Raw genomic sequence first — 17,966 nt, 5'->3', positions numbered from 1 at the left:
TTGATTGATTTATTTATTTATTTATTGTTCTGTCTGTTTTTATACGGGCTTACGTTCACCCTTCACCTTTATTTGTGCTCTCCCACAGCCCGAGTTCTACCAGGTCTGCCACACCAAAAAGGACTACGAAGAGATCGGGCCGAGCATCTGTCGCCACAACCCCGTGTTTGGAGTCATGTCTTAACTCTGGACCTCCGAAAAGTGTAACAGCGGAGGGTGGGGGCTGCATTAAAGGGAGGGGCGCGGGCGGGGGGGTTATGTTGTGTAAAGGACAGGCTCAGGAGGTGGAGGACGGCGGTGCTTCTTGTGCTTCTTTGATTACTTGTTCAGCTATGGTGGGACGAGAAGGCGATCCAGAATCTAAAAAGAAAAAAAAAGAGACCAGACCAAACGCAGACCGGCTGGAAAATTTATTGTGAATGTTCCTTTATTCTTTCTTCCTTTCTGTTATTTTTTTTTTTGTCTTTAATTTCAAAATGAGGGAAAAAGGTTTGTAAGCCAAAACAATTTTAAGAACATTTCTGGATTTGTTGAGCAACATGCAGTGAGTGATAAAGACGATAAAGATGATGATGATGATGATAAAAGATGGTGTTGGTGGAGGTTTAGGATGACGACAAAAGAATTGATAGTAATTTCCTGGAACCAGAACATATTATTTATGTTTATAAAACCTGAGGTCATTGACAAGTTTAGAACATATTATTGTCTCCTTTTTATTTTCTGCATTTTCTTTCCAAAGTCACATGCACATGTCTGTGTATCACGGTAAGAGCTTGTTTATATTTCATACAAAAGTTTTTTATATGTAAAACTTGGGGAAATCAGGGGTAAAAAAAAAAAAGAAAAAAATTCCTGGATACCAGTGTGAGCGAGAGACTGTTTTAACCCACGATGCAGCTTTGATACGCAGTATTTTCTCCAGTTTGAGTACAACAGGTGCTCTGCTGTTATTCCCCCACATGTGTCATTGCTGTCTGCCCTTTAACTCTTCATACATTTAATACACTTCTGCTTTTCACTTCAGACAATGTCAGGAATCCACCTCTGTGACGCAGTGCAAGAAAAGAGAGAGGACTTTTATTGAGGTTATAAAGATAAAACTGAACAAGAACGACTGTCAGACCAGTATTGTTAGACTAGAAGTTTTTTTTATTATTAAATACCAAAATATTAAAAGAATGGGATTTGTGTATTTAATGCCTTGCAACATTCCAATAAAGGCTCAAATTTGTTTCTAAGTACTGGAGGCTTGGTCCTTACTTCTTACTTTATTTAGGTTTGTTTCTTCTTTTGTTTTATTTAGATTCCCACTAGCTACTGTACTGACTCAGATTACAGAAAATACACGAGTACACATCCATCAAATTCATACTCACAAGAAGCCTCGATGCATAACACAGTTACTGAGACACACAGCAACCGACACCAGAGCCTCTAATACAAACAATAGCTCTGAAATAATTACATCTCTTACGTAATTGAGGAAAGAAAGCATTTTGTGACTCATCCACTAAATCACAACTCAACGTGGGACAGAAACGCTCTCTACATCAGCAACACGAAGTGTAAACTAATCTTTACTGTGTGTGAGAACATGTTGTATTACTTTCTGAAATAAAATAAAAACATTGGTACTAAATGAATGCCCCCATTGCTTGATAATGAACTCTGTATTAAACTAGTTTTACATGGTGGAAACAGAAAACAACCTCAATGTGTCTTTCTGAAAGAAATCATAGGTTACTCAAATATTTCTGGGGTTTTAGTTATAATATTTGTAATAATGCAGAATAATGCAACCTGCAATAACAGCCAAACAATGAATTGTTATAATTAATAAAATAATAAATTGTCCAAAGGTTACTCAGCTATCAGGACTGTAGACGGGTTTTAGAAATACTGAGGTCATGAGTCCAGATTCCTTCTGTCCAAACACACTAGACTCTATTTCATAATTTCTCTGTTCAATTATATTTCCTGTAAATTTTCCCAGTTGAAAAAAAAATGTAAATGGTATTCGGCCTGTGCTGACTATTAATAATGCAGTTCCTACTGTGAACTCTAGGTGTCACCATATTGGGAATATCAGGCACAGGAAGCGTGCTGCGCCCAGCTCATTGATGTGAAGAGTCCCAGGGTGAAAGCTGTTAATCTCAGCTGAACATGAGCACTTAATCACCGGGAGTTCGGAGCTTCCCTGTGAGAAACTGATGCCCGATCTGTTGGGTTTAATCCACTCAGGTCAAACAGGGGTTTCTGCTATAGTGCACAGTGGCTCAGTGGGAAGGCTCTGTTCCATTTAGTGTAGCAATCATTGGTAACACTTAAGTTTACCCTACTGTTTCATGTCAAAATGTCTGCTGTGAAAAAGGTTTCTTCCATATTGGCAATGCTAAAGTTGGATGGTGCAACATGAGTACTAATATTAATTGCTTAAAGGAGGTAATTTAGATTGGCAAAGACCCGAAAAGCCCAATTAAAACTCAAAGATACTGTTGGCAGCGAACTAAAATGAGCTGGTACATAGACACGCTCATTAGCTCAGGCATATATTAATGTGGGATGAGGATTTGAAGTCATGCGTGGTTATCAAAAGCTCAAACTGGCTGGACCTCGAGCAGAAAATCACACATATGAACAGTAAAATCCACTTCTCCGCTGTCTTACTCTCCTGCTTTTTAGGACAGCACACACAAGAAAAAATGTACCCATAGGCAAGAAAATCATTTCATTGGAGAAACTCAGGTCTTCCAGAGTCTTCCCTCTAGGTGGTCTTGACCATAACTTCACGGTGAAGGCCAAATTCCCTCACATTCCCCCTGCGTCCCTGAACCTCTGTCCACTGGGCAGGAGTGCTCCCCTGCATTGCAGAGGAGTGGAAGCAGGCTGAGTGCTTCCAGGGAATGAGCTGCCACCACCACCACAGCTGTCTGCACACGAGCTAGCGAGGGCGATGATGAAAAGACTTGTTGAAGAGCTCTTACCGCTGGAGTCCTCTGGGGGACTTTGACCCCAGCTCCCTGCTTTCTGCCAGAGATGGAGCTCAGAGAGGTGAAACTGATGGAAGAGGGAGTGTGTTTCTCCTCGAGAGCAGCTATCCTACCGTGTGTGATGCCACAGTGTCACAGTCATGACGTGGAAACATCACGCCATTAATTTCAAGCTTGTCGTGTGAGAGTAAAGCTGATCTGAAGGAAGCCCAACAGACAGCTTCTGGTCAGCAGATGGTACAGAGCGGTTTCTTGGGCCCACATTTCTAATCAAACACCACGTATGTATGTAACATGCTCAACCGCCCTAAATACATTTTAAAGCTGCACTAATGAGTATTTTATATTGAATACTAATGGCTCGCATGACAATGTGTAGTTCCCCTCAGCTCTACAGAGCCTTTTAGCTTCTTTTAGCTCATTTTTTTAGGTTTTACCGCCCGCAACTTTAACTGTTTTGGTTCAGTCTCACCACTCAAATAACCTCGTAGGTTTATAAGAGCTGCTTTTAGCAAAAAGAGCTTTAATAAACCCAATGCACACTACTCGCCCAGCTCCAAATGGCTGACAAAGTTAGCAATTAGCTAGTGAACATAGTGGAGTGTTTAACAACCAAACAGGAAGGAGGAGAAAACAGAGCTAAAATGACAGATAATATTGGACCTAAATTCACCAGCGAGCCAGAAACAACTCCAAATGAATGCTAACGTTCCTCCATGTCTCCTGGGTGTGTAACTGGTTGCTAACATGTTTTTGTGTATTTCTGCCCCAAGTGGCCAAAACAACTGATTACAGTAACTACAAGACATTTGTGTAAAATGAGTGATTTGGATGAATTATGAGCAGATTATTTCCTGTTGAGGGAACTTCTTATACAATTCTCTGTGTGATTACTTTACATGTGTTTTCCTTCACATAAGTCAACCAGGTGCTGAGATATCAACCTACTTTTCTAACACCCCTTAAAATCAAGAAGGCCTCAGGACCCCCCTTGGAGCTTTGGTTTTTGGGGACACTTTCCATTTTTAAACACGTTTAAAAATTATTTTTGTTGCAGTGTGTTAGAAAAAACTCCTAACAAGCACACTTTAATGAGTTACAGCATAGCATACACATTTATCATCATACCAACCTTACAACTAAACACAGAGAGTTGGTAAAAAATACTGACAGCTAGAAAAAGTGACACCGTCTTGGTGGAAACAAAACCACTTCTGGAGTTTCAGGATTATATTATTAAATGTCAGTACAGAGTAAAATAAAGAGCTGTAACATGGAGCACATTGTTGGAAAATGTCACATAAATATTCTCTCTGAACTCTCGCCTTTAAAGTAGTGATGGCATGTTGAATCTGGGCTGGTTAGAGGTGGCGACGCCAACAGATTGGTGTGTGAGGAGAGAAGACAGATAGAAGCAGACGCAGAACAATATTGCAGTTTATGAAACAGGAATCATTGCGGGGAGCAGCACAGTGGAAGAACTTTCCCCTCACAGGTCTGTAACCCTGCTGCTCCTTTCTGTGCAGACTTGTATGTTTCCTCCCGCAGCTCAGAGCCATGCGGTTCGGTGAATCGGAGTATCTCTAAATTGCCTGTAGGTGTGAGAGGCAGTCTGTCTATATGTGTTGGCCTGTGATAGACTGGCGACCTGCCCAGTGTGTCTCACCCAAGGACTGCTGGGATAGGCTCCCCTCCTCCTGTGGCACTGCATGGAGACGCAGGTATAGACAGATGCTGAACGGATGACAGAACACCTTTGGGTAACCCTGCAGTGTGTCTGCCAATTACCATAAATTACATTTTCAATAAGACTGCATATATAATTCACATTTTTCTTTCTGTGAGCAGAATGTTCATGTTCACTGGATATTGGCAACTCTCATCAAGGAAGGGTAGTTTTTTTTGCTGCCTTTCATAATGCACATTTTAAAAGTACACACATTCTTTACTCAAGTAAAAGTAAAAGGCTCTGAAGTGTACTCAAAGTATAAAAGTAAAAAGTACTCTCATGATTCCTCTCAAGGACATTTTCTATTGGTTTTCGGCGTTTTTGTGATGTTACACCCATCATGTGTGATGTGCTCCGATCTTAATGTTGGGAAGGCAATGAATAGAGAAGAAGAATAAACAAGATATACAAGAATAAAATAAAATAAAACTAAAACTAAAATTCTATAATTCCCCTCAAATACATTAAAACTGAAGAATAAATAGCCTATTTTGAATTGAGTGTAAAAGCAGAAAGATAAATACTCAAGTGAAGTACAGATACCTGAAGAAAGCTGATAATACTTACAGTAGTAGAATAATATTTGTACCTTGTCACTTCCCACCATTGCATACTTTTGTAAAACAAATGCCAGAATCTCATCAAACTCAATTTGGACTTAGTTGCTGTTAGTTACTGGGTTGTTCGCTTTGTAGGGCCAATTTTAGCTACGTTTATGAATCTATGGTAAACTTTTGCACAACTGGTTGTTTATGAGACTCCAGATCCTTGTTGTATATGTCGAATTTCAAGTTGTCCCTCTGAGACGGTGTGGTGGCAGTCAGGCTAACTAAAACCCCAGACCACAAACATACACAATGAGGAGAAAAGGGGGAAATACTGGTATATTGCAAAGTGTAGCAACACTCAAGAGCAGCAACAGTCAGATTGATGCACAGTAAAACTACAGTGTGCTTTAAAACAGCTCTACAGAGACAAATATATACTGTATATGCTCTGCTGGCTGAATGGGGGAGAAATATCTTGTGGAAAGTTAATGTATTCATCACATTTGGGCGTAATATTCACATGTTTATATACTTTTGGTGATCTATAACACAGTTGTCCCTGTTAAATCACCATTAGGCTTTTCAGTTTCTCTTGTATTTGTGGTGCTTGGAGATCTGTTTTTAAAGTCTGTAACATTTTGATCTCCACAGTAGGAATGACAGATTAACTTGAAGGCCTCTTCTTAATGGAGGTACGAGTGTCGCCCCCATGCAGGGAGTCGCTTCTTACTGAAACTAGTCAAACAATGCAGCACAACACCAGGTGGAAATCTGCATTTAAATATTGTTATCCTCCTGACAGGAAGTCAATTTGGGAAAAAAAGCTGGCACACGGGCAACTTTTTCCGCGTGACATTGTTTTCAGCATGCAAGGACGAATCAAGGTTCTGACATCCACATTTAACTTGACAGATTTTTTGTTTACAATTTGATTTCGTAAGTGCTCCGAAATCAATTCTTGTGTGCACAAATATATCTGCTGTGTCTGGAGATGGGAAAATTGTCTTTGCAGAAGTTTTTGAATTGTGCCATGTTAAGAGTTTCTTTTTAAATGGTCTGCTTTTTACAGGACTGTCATATAAGTGCTGGTGTTTTCTACATTTCAAAGCAAACGTGTAAGATTTGGTATTTGTGTCGATTTTTGAGGCGGAGCAGCCCAAGGACATCCGAGAGAAAGCCAGAAAACATTCCCTCCATAAAATATGATCCAGTTTCCCCCCAAAATTATTGACATAGCTGGTGGTGTCTGACTTACTGCCATAAAGCATTACGTACTTGTTGTGACCCAGAACACAAAGTTATAGCGTGCAGGAACGGGTGTTGGGAGCTGAATGGGGACAGAGGCAGCATCCCCCCAATTACAACTCAGTGTAGCAACAAAATGATTTGTAGCTCTTATTTTAAGGTAGTAAAGTTACATAATGTTGCTTTAATATCCCTTGTATTTGAGTTTTTTGTGTATTGTTTTTTGTGGAAGTCATCTCTGGTTGGATAACCTTTACAGACTGATCCATTCTTTTTACAGTGCAATTATATAACACACAAACAACATGTTTTTCATTTGAGAAAACGAAAAAAGAAATTGCATAAACAAGAGAAGAGTGTTTCTGGGAAATACACATTTTCCACTTCTCCCAAATCTCCTCGAACATAGTTTTCTGGAGCTTCGGGGAGAACGTGATTCCTTCCATTACAAAGATGAATCCCTTGTTTTTCTATCCTACTTGATGCATGACATTCTTCTTTTGTCCAACAGATGTCACTCTCTCTGCATCTCTGCGTCTTTTCCTTTCCTCCTGAACTGTTGTGACTTCTGTACCTTTGCATGAACTTGCTATTCTCTTATAAGCTAGCTGTGGAAAGCAGGAAGATGCACACAAGGACATCCATTGAGTTCTCTTTATACGTTTCCACAGGCTTTGCAGCAGCGTAGGTGAGAGGTCTCAGGAGTGGGAGGAATTAATGTCCAGACCAGCACCGTGTGCAAAATGATGTGCAGGCTCCATCCAGAGAAATTGCAGGAAGGTTAAATACTGATATGTCACAGCAGGCAGATTGATTTGACAGGGCATTTCCTTTTGGAACCTCAATCGCCTTCACTTTCACTCCACACAGCCAATGTCCTGATTCATTTGAGGACTAATGACACATATATACTGCAGTGATTGCTGGTCAATGTGCTTCATCTTTAATAACAGGTCAGAAATCAGATGTTGGCTCACTTGAGTGAGTACCAATCAAAGCATGAAAGCTGACACACTTTGCTGTAGACTTCCATCAAGCTAAAGACGGCAGGTTGTTACGGCCTTTTTGATGACAAAAACACAGAAAATGTGCCGGATGTCTCGCAGCTCATGTGTTTGGTAGCGTTTGGTAGAAATGGATACTTAATGCATAAAATAAAAAGTTTTCATGTAACAAAAGCGATTAGCAACAAGTCAGTGGTGTCATTATACTACTTGGCTTTACTACATAGCAATATACCATCATGCTTATCGTTCCTGTTGGTGTGACTGTAAGTGACATGTTGGAAAGGTCAAATTATCTAAAAGAAAGGTCAAACTAAAATATGTTCCCCTTGTATATTTTATCTGCCGTTTTAACTTAGTTTTATCTATTTGATTTTGTTTGATTTTATTTTTACTGTAAGGCCTTTGTGACTGGTATCTTCCTCTTCTTTATCATCATACAACACGAGGTTGTACAATGAAATGAAAGTTAGAAAAAGATAATCAAATTCATAGAATAACATAAAATAAATCAGTGGATACAGTTATTTACATCCACGTATGCACCCAGGAAATAATTCTGCAGTGCATCTTTTGAATGTGCGTCTGGGGGAAGGTAACAGCAGCATTGAGATAGGGATGATAATATGGTTTCATCTTCACATCAAGGAAACACTGTCCATCCACTGCGACTGTGTTTCGAGCAGCAAGTTCGCCTTCTCTCGTCCTGCAGCCAGTCTAATGATCTAACTCACAATGTCAGAAAAGCAGACATTGTTTTCTTTTCACCCTGTTTTGCTAATTTTTAGTATGTTTTAAATTTCAAATTCCAAAAATCAATACAAAAATCTAAGTATTTACACTTGTTTTAAAACAGTGTCTTCTGCTATGGCTTATGATATCCTCAATGCATTATCAGAGCATAAATAAGCAGCGGTGGCTTCAGTGCGTACCTGCAGGATTAAACAGTGTATTCACTGTTCAGCAGATAAGAGCCAAATCACAGCCAACGCTGGAATATCTTGCTTAAAAACATACTGGTGCATCAGATAATTGCTCCAGGATTTTGGGTCCTAAAATGTCTTGTTTCATGGTCCCTTCTCTAAAGAAGTGTGGTGCATGTTGCTTGAATGTTGTTTTTAGGCCACCTTTTGTGAGTATTTTTGTGTATAATTCAACTCAAAATCGAGGCCAACTTGTTCCAGTGAGAATAAAATCGCACTGTTTGGATGGTGAACGTGAGACCTTCGTGTGGCACGTGTCTGCATTGTCACAACTAGAAACAAGATGGTGAGTTTGGTGATGTATGGCTCACCGTTTTGTACATGAAACTACAATGATGGTTCAAATATGTGGAAAAGTTCCAGTGATTGGACATAATTAAGAGATTGTGCAGAATTTGCAGGAGTTGGTTGAATTGCCACATTGTGGAGGGACTGATTAACACTTAACTTTACAGGTTTGTGATTTCTTAATACATTTCCTAATATGTAACACTACTGTACTAGAAAACAGAGACAATGTTCAGAGACCGTTCTATGAGTTTAGTTAGCTGTGTTGAGTTTATAAGAGGAAGAATATCCGTAATAGTACAGTTCTATTTAAAGTTATTTATGTTTTAGTCATCTTGTATGTTGAATTGGATGTTTTTAAAATGTTCACATGCTCAGCTGACCTGCTGTGCACTGACTGAATGACGCTCCATTCATTTGAACTGATTAGTTGATAGTGTACCTCTTTCCCCTGCAATTATTACTTGATTAGTTATTATAGACAGACAGTCACTAATGTACTGCTAGTTTCCATGTTTGAATGAGCCCCCTTTGTGCTACATTCTGCCTCAACATTTCTTTTTCCAATTATGCCGAACGATGGAGCGAAGATTATCACAAAATGACATTTCCTTGTGACATAAAAATCAAGAAGAAATACACAAATATCAGTAAAACAAACCAACAACAAACAAACAAACAAACAAACTGTAATCTGTTGATTAACAATTTGCCCTATTGTGTGTAATAATGCAATTATCGAGTCTAATTTGACAGACAAAACTCTCCCTTCATTAAGAATCAGTCGCAGCTTCTTGCCACATACACCCGGCTCTATTTCAGGACAGATTCAACCCTGATGTACCCTAATGGATTTTCACATTGAAAAGTTTTATTTTTCTGCCAGATCTCTCCTCTATACTCTTCTCTAAACTACCTATCCCAAAATGTAGAGAAGTAGAAAGATCGAAATTGGAGTCTTTCTGTCCAGGAGAGGGAACAGACATAATGTTTCCTGGAGGCTGTTGCCAGCGGTTCTCGCTGTTCTCAGTATTCAGCACTCAAGAAAAAAAGTACGCAATGAACAGGCAGAATACAGGAATGCTTTAGTTGCACTCATCATTACTGTCTTTTGAATATTTCATGGTTACATTATGGGGCGAATGGTTTTTGAAGTAATGCTGTGGTATTAAATTGGCTGCTGCTGTAAGTGCGTAAGCAAAAGATCGAAACTTTTGGGAAAAACGCTTATTCATTTCAGGTGGAGAGTAAACTGAGTAATGCTGCTTTAATATTGGTACTGCTTAGTATTAAAGCTCCAGTGTTTAACATTTGGGAGGAACCACTGGCAGAAATGGACTATTATATTTGTAGGAATATTTGGTTGCAATCTACAACTTCACCTCTAGATGCCACTAAATCCTACACACTGTCGCTTGAGGCATCTTCCAGCAGTCAGTAAGCTTAGAGTAGCACAAAGACTGCGGCCCCCTTTTACACTTCAGCTATTACATGTTAAACAAGGCGAGCTGTTTCCAATCTTGGGCTAAGCTAATGCTACTGAGCTATTTGACTAAAGCCTTAAATTTAACCATGGATTTATAAAGAGAATTCAAGAGTAAGAAGAGAGGTCAGTGGCACCTGAAGCTAAAACAGCCAGTTCCTGCTCTTCTAGACCTTCAGTATGTTCAGGGTTGTGTGACGCCCCAAAAAATGTATCCACTGTTTTACAGCTGTTTCTTTCACAATAAAAGCTTATGGAGAAAAAACATATCACCATTGCTGTAAGTACACGGTTTAACATCTGACCAGCAAGCCCATAAACTTTATTTTACAAAAATGAAATGTGGAAGTATTCCTTTAAAAGATGAAGCACATGATCAGACAGACTGAAAACAAACCAACAGTTCAGCCAAATGAACCAAACCACTTTATTTGGAAGTATAAAGCCAAACGCCGGCAGAAATTCCTCATTAGACATTATGTGTGTGCACAAACACAGCAGTGATGGATGTTAATCCTCTCTTCCAAATGTCTGACTGCCTGACAGCTTGTGGTTCTCTCTCCCTTCGCAGGCTTCTTTTTGGTAGCTGCTGTTAGGTGCTGCTAGGTGCTGTATGGCCAAACCTACAAAAACTTGTAATAAACTTGAGTTATCCTTATGGTCTATATCCTGTTAAAGCACCAGTGCAGGCTCCTTGGTATCCCTGTTAAACTTTACTACATCCTCATAAAGTCTCAATTTAGAGGTTGTTGTTGAACCTCAGCAGTGTCCCTCTCAAGTGCCCTTGACTTCAAATCTTCAAAGCACCAATGCTTTCATTTTTGATTTTTTTTTAATGCATAAATAATAATGTGTTATCTTACATAACATTTGGGTTATGGTTTGGAGTCTTCATAGATGGCATAAAAGGAATTTCACAGTTGATTTAGAGCAGAATGCTTGAAGCAAATAATTTGCACTCTTAGGCTTTGACTCAAAAGGCGTACGATATTCATAATTACACAGAGAATTTTACTTTAACTACCAACAGCAGAGCTCCCTTATTTAGATTTAAAAAGGCTCTACAGGAATGGTATCCATCAAAATTAAAGTTGTCACACCACAAAAGGCCTCGCTTCTGTCTGATCTCGCTTTATGTCGATTTTCCCTTCAGTAAACTACAAAGAGCATGGTCAAGCTGAAGAGTGGAGGGAGGACATCAAGGTTGTTGGATTTGTTTTTTATCATTTGGGGGCTAAACTTGGAGGAGTCAGGAAAGATATAGTCAGGGGAGCAGAGTGTAGATAAAAGAGGCTGAAGTCTGAGGGTTGTGTAGAAGTGGATAGGATAGAGTCCAGGAGGACGTATCAAGGAGACAGGCAGAGATGTGGAGGGTGATAGGAGTTTGAAGGAGGTTGGATGGATAGTCTCCTCTTGCGGCTGAGAGCAATCACGAGATGGGGAAGAAAAGAGAGCATATCTGTCATATTCCCTTCATCATTGCCCCTTTCATCTTTGTCAAGATTATCTCCTTTTACAGAGTCGCAGATAATGCTGATGTGGGTGCTATCACAAGATAAGCACAGATTTCCACATAACATATGAATCTTAATGTGACCCCTAATGTGACCGCTTTTAACCGACCCAAAACAGCTTTTGAAAGAAAAGCCTAATGGTGAATCTAAAACGAATGACACTTTTGCACTTTTATTCTTTGCAGAATGTTTAATTATGCTCCACAACCTGTGCAGAAATCGCCAAGGTAATATCCTTGGCAGGCAGAATGTATTTGCATAAGGACGTTAATATGTCTGGCGAGCGATTACAGATAGGGCGGAGGCAGTTTTTGAATATCTCCAGGAGGTAGAGTGTCAGCCATACTCAGTTGGCAAATGTACACATTTAGGACATAGAGGAGCAGATGGTCAAGCTGACCCTAGTGAGCAATTCCAAAAGCTATAGCTGTGTTGTGTCCAAACAAAGGGCATTATGGGATGTCACATATCAACAGTATGCATAGTAAATAGGATTATTTGTCACAGAAATTATCATTATCTGACACTAATATAATGCAGGGGAAACAATTAAAGCATACAGAAGGTGTTATTCAATGTTTTTCTCATTGTCAACAAATGTCATTAAAACCAGCGATGTGTTTTCTTAACACTTTCTGACTTCCCTGTCCTGTCTGTGGCACTCAGCCCCAAGCCCCCTGCTGCAAAAGAAAAAGAAGCACAGAAGCTGCATTAATCAATATTTATATATTAACAATGGATTCAATGACTACATATAAGTGTCTTGTAGGAGTTTTATGGCCCAAAACTTATTTTTTTGGTTGAGTCTTCCTGCTGTCATCAACCTTGTTTCCAGCAGCAGACAAAACCACTGAGAAAAATAACAACAGACACAGCTTTAAAACCCAGGCACAGATTCAAGTTCAGTTTCTTTAAAGCTATTTTTTTAATACAGTTAGACATTGTATTTTTGAGCAAATGTGACACTGGAGTTACAAAATTGACCCTTTCTAAGTCCCCCTCCTTGACCCTCGATCATCTTCCTCCTATGGATGTATATATACCAGATATGCTATGTGCTAGTAGTTGCCTCATGCCTGTACAGTATCAATACATAATCTACTGCATTGATCTTCTTTAAGGTAGACACGACAATCTAAGAACATCATGGAAAAACAGTTAAAAGTCTGAAGTAGCGGCACCTTGATAGCTCACCTGGTGGAGCTGGCTCCTTGTGGTACAAGGCTGAGTCCTTGCCTGCATCGGCCATGGGCTCGACTCAACCTGTCACCCCCCCCCCTCTCTTCCTCCCTCTCTTTCCTGACACTCTTCAGCTGTCACTATCAATTAATGGCAATAAAATAAAAAAAAGTCTGAAGTAACACGCTGCTCCAAAAGTGGGTCATAACAGGTTGAATGTTAATTAGGAGCATTTTTCAGCTATAACGTGGTTCTGGCAATCAGCACTTTGATATGCCCGGTTTTAAAGTAACATCAGACAATGAACACAGCTCCAATTAGACCAAATCATCTGTCCAAATTGCATGTTCATTGGCCCCATTAAAAAGTTAAAACCCAGAGTGACATATTCCAGTCAGACAGAAGATATCGGCAGCACACATATGGATATGGAACTGGCATGCGGCCGAATGTGACTCACCTTTGCAGCAGAGTCGATGTATCGACTTTTCTCTTTTTCCACGAGGTCTTAACTTTATTTTATCTCTACAATTAAAAGGTTATGGAGCAGTCTAATGAAACATAGCCGTGCCGGGCAAAAAGCATATTGCTGCTCCACTGTTGCATCTGGCGTGTCAAAGCTGTTGCAACGACAACAAAAGCCTTTGAGCCAGGTGACAGGTGTGGTAAATAACCCTGTCTGTGACCCTGGAGATTCCTTTGAGGATGCTGCTTACAGTTAATAAGGTGTGAGGCGAGCTGTAGTGTTGCTGTCAGGGCAGCAGGAAGAGCAATGTCAGGTTTGGTATTTGGAGGTGGATTTTAAAGCCGATGTGTCTCACATACTAGTCTGGGGTTGTGATACAAGTGTCAACAGTTCAAAGACTTGTATTGTGACCAGAGAGACGAGAGCAAGGCTGCAGGCCTGATGAGCAATCTTCTCTGAGGAGCCTTCTGGACGGATTGTGAGTGGCTGATATGTGCTTGTAAAAATAACAGAGCCAGAAACAAAAGCTGCACAGCTCAACCTCTGTGTTACATAGAGAAAATGTGAGTTGTGTTTGGTAGCAGAACCACTGGCAAATTTTACAAAAATGTTGATAATAGATTAAATTTTTATCTCATAACCACACACAGGACGCTAGATTTTGTGCAGCATGTAGCACTTTGTGGTAGTTATAATCCTGCCAGCAATAAAGTTTCCCCCAAATTCTTATTATTATTATTATTATATACAATATGGAATCAATATATGGAACAAGAGTCTGAATATATGGTCATTAAGGCACTGGCATCATCTTGTTTGTGGGGATGCTGCAAGATGTGTATCACTATAAGCGAGTCAGCACCAAATCTAGTAATCTTAAAGGACCAGTGTGTAGGATTTAGTGACATCTAGTGGTGGTTTGAATACAGCTCAGCCTTCCAAGCTCGTAGGAGAAACCACAGGGGTTGCGGATCTCTCGAAAAACGTAAAAGGGCTCTAGAGCCAGTGTTTGATTTGTCCATTTTGTCTTCTCCTGTCCCACAGGTGAAAGATGTTATTTTTCTGTGTCAGTAACAAGTGAGACATTTCTCCAAATGCCAGACTTGACTTTGCCTATCTGCTCCCACCACCAGCAAAGTCAAAACCAGCTAGATTTGCGAGTCCTGTTAATCATCTCTTCATTAGCTGCTACTAGATTTTATGCTGACTCACTCATAGTGACACACTTCTTGCAGCAATTATTCTGTACTGAATAATATTATACATTGGTAGCCACCTGTACCTTAATACCTCAGATTTAATTCCAAACTTTCATATTATCCTGTATATGTATATATATATAATAATTTCCCACCATGTGTAGCCATAGCTATACTTATTGTGTTTTCACACAGAACTTTTCTCTTCCCAGAGAACAATTTTACTCACTCTAAATGAAAAATACGGACCTGAAACACATCGATATATGGATTTCTATAGTGCTGTCAACCTTTTTGCTTATCAGTACAAAGAGTCATTTAAGCTTCAGCTGAGTGTGTTTGAGAAACAGCATCAGCTCTGTGCCTTTGTCACGATCAGATAACTTTTAACATTGAGAGTTGGATGCGTTTTATCTGATTGCTAATGCAATTTGTGGAAGTTCATAGAAACTTTGTTGAAAAGGGTGCATCCGCTGGACCACTGCATATAGCTGTGGGTAGACATTTTAACATTTCAGTGCTGATGTGATGTTACGTAACTGCAATGTATGCGGAAATTGCAAATGTGGCCGGAGAGAGGTGGGCTGTAATACAGAAGCTGTTATCAGTGGTTATTGGCTACTTAGAATATTTCTGTAGTGAAGTTACCCAACTATGAATCTATTCTCAGCCTGAGAGAGGGACCACATGTGAGCTTGCTGATAGAAAGAGCGAATGTGTTTGCAGACGCAGTGGGACTTTTCCAGTCACTTTAATCAGAGAAAGCCACTCTGTAGAGGAACTTGTACAAGCGCTTACACACATTCATGCATACTCATACACATGTGCCTGCCACACATACAAGCATGTCACTAATGGAACATGAAGAGTGTGATCGATTTAAGTGTTCAACGTGTTACCTGCAGGTAACCCATATCTTGAAAGTCATGGGAAATTGAACACAGTTCGCCCGCCTTGTTCCATCCAAACAGGTCAGGCTAGACTGCCCTTTTCCCATTCAGGTCTAATCTCAACCTTCCTCCATGTACGTACAGGCTGTGGTAGATGAGAACATTGAACAAGGTTCGAACAAAAATGAGTAGTGTTCAGATAAAAAGAGATTGCTCACAGTTTGAAGGATTACTTTTAGCTGGAAGTGATGTCATTTCAATGCCAGAATTTTAAGGTACACAGACAGATGCTATAGTACATTCAAAGGACATCTGTCACTTTATTTTCTGCTTTCTGCATCTGTTCCCATTATCTGTGGGCAACATTGTGCCTCATTAATATACCTGTACATCTTTTACTTACTGCAACCACATAAAGCTATCTGACACTATTTAACAGGCATTACAATAGAACTAATATACAACATAAAAGCTACACTGATCCATATATATATATATATATGATATATTATAATAACAATGGGTTAAATTACCATGTGAACCTACAGATAATTATAACTTGACTATGTCGTTCCCCTCAACTCTACAGAGGATTTTACAAGGCCTTTTTGATTTTAAGGGGTGTAAGACAGCCTAAAGATATACACAGTGTGCCTATATTCCAACATTTCTTTGAAGACAACTAAATGAAATTGTTATTTTTAAATTTTAGATAATTATTTAAGATATAAACTTAAATAATACTCACAGGATAAGGGCACGGTGAAGACCTGAATTCACAGAGCCTTCAGTCTCTGCTAAACAGCTTCATCCTGCATTAGAAAAGCAGTTAAAACAACCAAAGAGCTAATAGAACAATGGCTAGGTGTCAGGGAGAAGAAAACTGTCAAAACACATGTCAGAAAATAAGTCTATAAAGCATGTATGAATGTTAAAAAAAACACAGACAGAGAATTTTATTAAAAGCCACTAAAAGGATCAGGAAACCTCATCTCTGGTGCAATATTCACTCAAATCACAGGTTTTACACAGATTTCCTCCAGTTATTGTGTTCACTATTTTGGGTTCATTGTACAGTTTATCAGTCGTTCTGTACTGTTATTGTTATGCATTGAAAATAATATGAAATATCCATTAATCCATCCAGGGGTTGTTAGCTTATATGATGATTATAGAAATGGGGTCCCTTAAGGAAAACGGTTGGGAACGACTGTCTTTAGACTTGTTTTTGGCAGCATCAACAAGATATTTTCAATAATAAACTCTAACAAACTCACTACATGCTACCTGACCAGCACCAAATGTCAGACAAATGTCATTTAGCCGATAAAGTGACCAAAACAGAGCTGAAATGAGAGAGTGATGGACTGATATTTGCCACAATAAAACCTTCTACCAGGTTATTATAAAATCTGGATGGTGACATGATTGCGCTCAGTCTTTTTTCTAGAATAGTAATCAAACAAATAAATCTCGGCCCAATGATCTAACCTAACAATTTTGCCATGATGATTAAAACCTTTCACTTCCTCTGTCCCTCTGTAGTCCTATTTGTAGGAAATGAATCGTTCAGTCTCCTAAACTGTACATGAAATTCAGCGTCGCGTCTGTACAGCACACATCCCAACAAGCTGGAATTACAAACATACTCTTATTATTTATTTGTATTGTACTTTGTTTTGCATTACTTATGTGTTAAGACCTCTTCTTTCCCATCAACCTATTATGTTTTTTAGAGGTTATGAGCTCGGTAAAGCACTGGCCTGGGTAAAGCAGCTCACTTTATAAAATGATTAACATTTGTGTTATTTCCCTTAGAGACACCAGAGAACAAACATTGCATTTTTAATAGATACTTTGACTCACACTATACAGAGGCTGTGTCTTTCTTGGATTACACCCAAAATTGTTCAGACTAAAACAAAACAAAAAAAATTTAATAAATGCATGAAAAGGGCAAATCTGAGTGTCTTCCAATAACATTAAGTGGAGAAATGATTTCCCCACAGCTGCTGTTTCATAGTAATTGATCCTCAGTGACCTCAGTAATCTTATTAAAGCTGCTGGTCATTTTGTAGTTTTAACAGAAAAAATAAAAACCCTCCACAAGCATTCGTCTCATTCCCAGTTTTCCTATGGTTAGATGATCTGTCTGCTAAATGTGAATGAAGTGTTAGGGGCTGACGGGGTGGATTGAATCCCGTCACAAGGGGCAGAGCAGGAAGACACAGTGCTTTGAGAAAGAAGGGGCAATCAATTGTGGCTTCTTGCCAGAGCTATGGGCTGTTTATTCAGAGAGAGGGGAAATAAGATAGGTCTGGAGATAGGCTGGAGGAGACACAAAAACACTGAGGTAATCAGATTTTATCCACATTTCCATACGTGGGGGCCTTTTTTCAGAGGAAGCCTTTAAGCCTGTGGCTTTGACCTGACTCTGCAATGTGA

The 17,966-nt window shown here is 39.4% G+C and overlaps 1 protein-coding gene across 2 annotated transcripts in view; it reads left to right on the top strand.

The window, feature by feature from the left end:
- Positions 1 to 1,244, top strand: part of LOC118339000 (actin-related protein 3-like) — an 11,525-nt gene extending 10,281 nt beyond the window's left edge. For both annotated transcript variants that reach the window (XM_035676505.1, XM_035676504.1), the window contains exon 11: positions 89 to 1,244. In XM_035676505.1, the coding sequence (XP_035532398.1) occupies positions 89 to 184 (96 nt within the window). In that variant the 3' untranslated portion in view covers positions 185 to 1,244. The remainder of the gene's footprint in view (positions 1 to 88) is intronic.
- The last annotated feature ends 16,722 nt before the right edge of the window (positions 1,245 to 17,966 follow it).

Source organism: Morone saxatilis, unplaced genomic scaffold, assembly GCF_004916995.1.
Source record: "Morone saxatilis isolate NCDOM2014 unplaced genomic scaffold, NCSU_SB_2.0 Contig5, whole genome shotgun sequence".
Lineage (NCBI taxonomy): Eukaryota > Metazoa > Chordata > Actinopteri > Moronidae > Morone > Morone saxatilis.
Note: the sequence above shows the minus strand (reverse complement) of the source record. Positions and strands in the feature narration are given on the sequence as shown.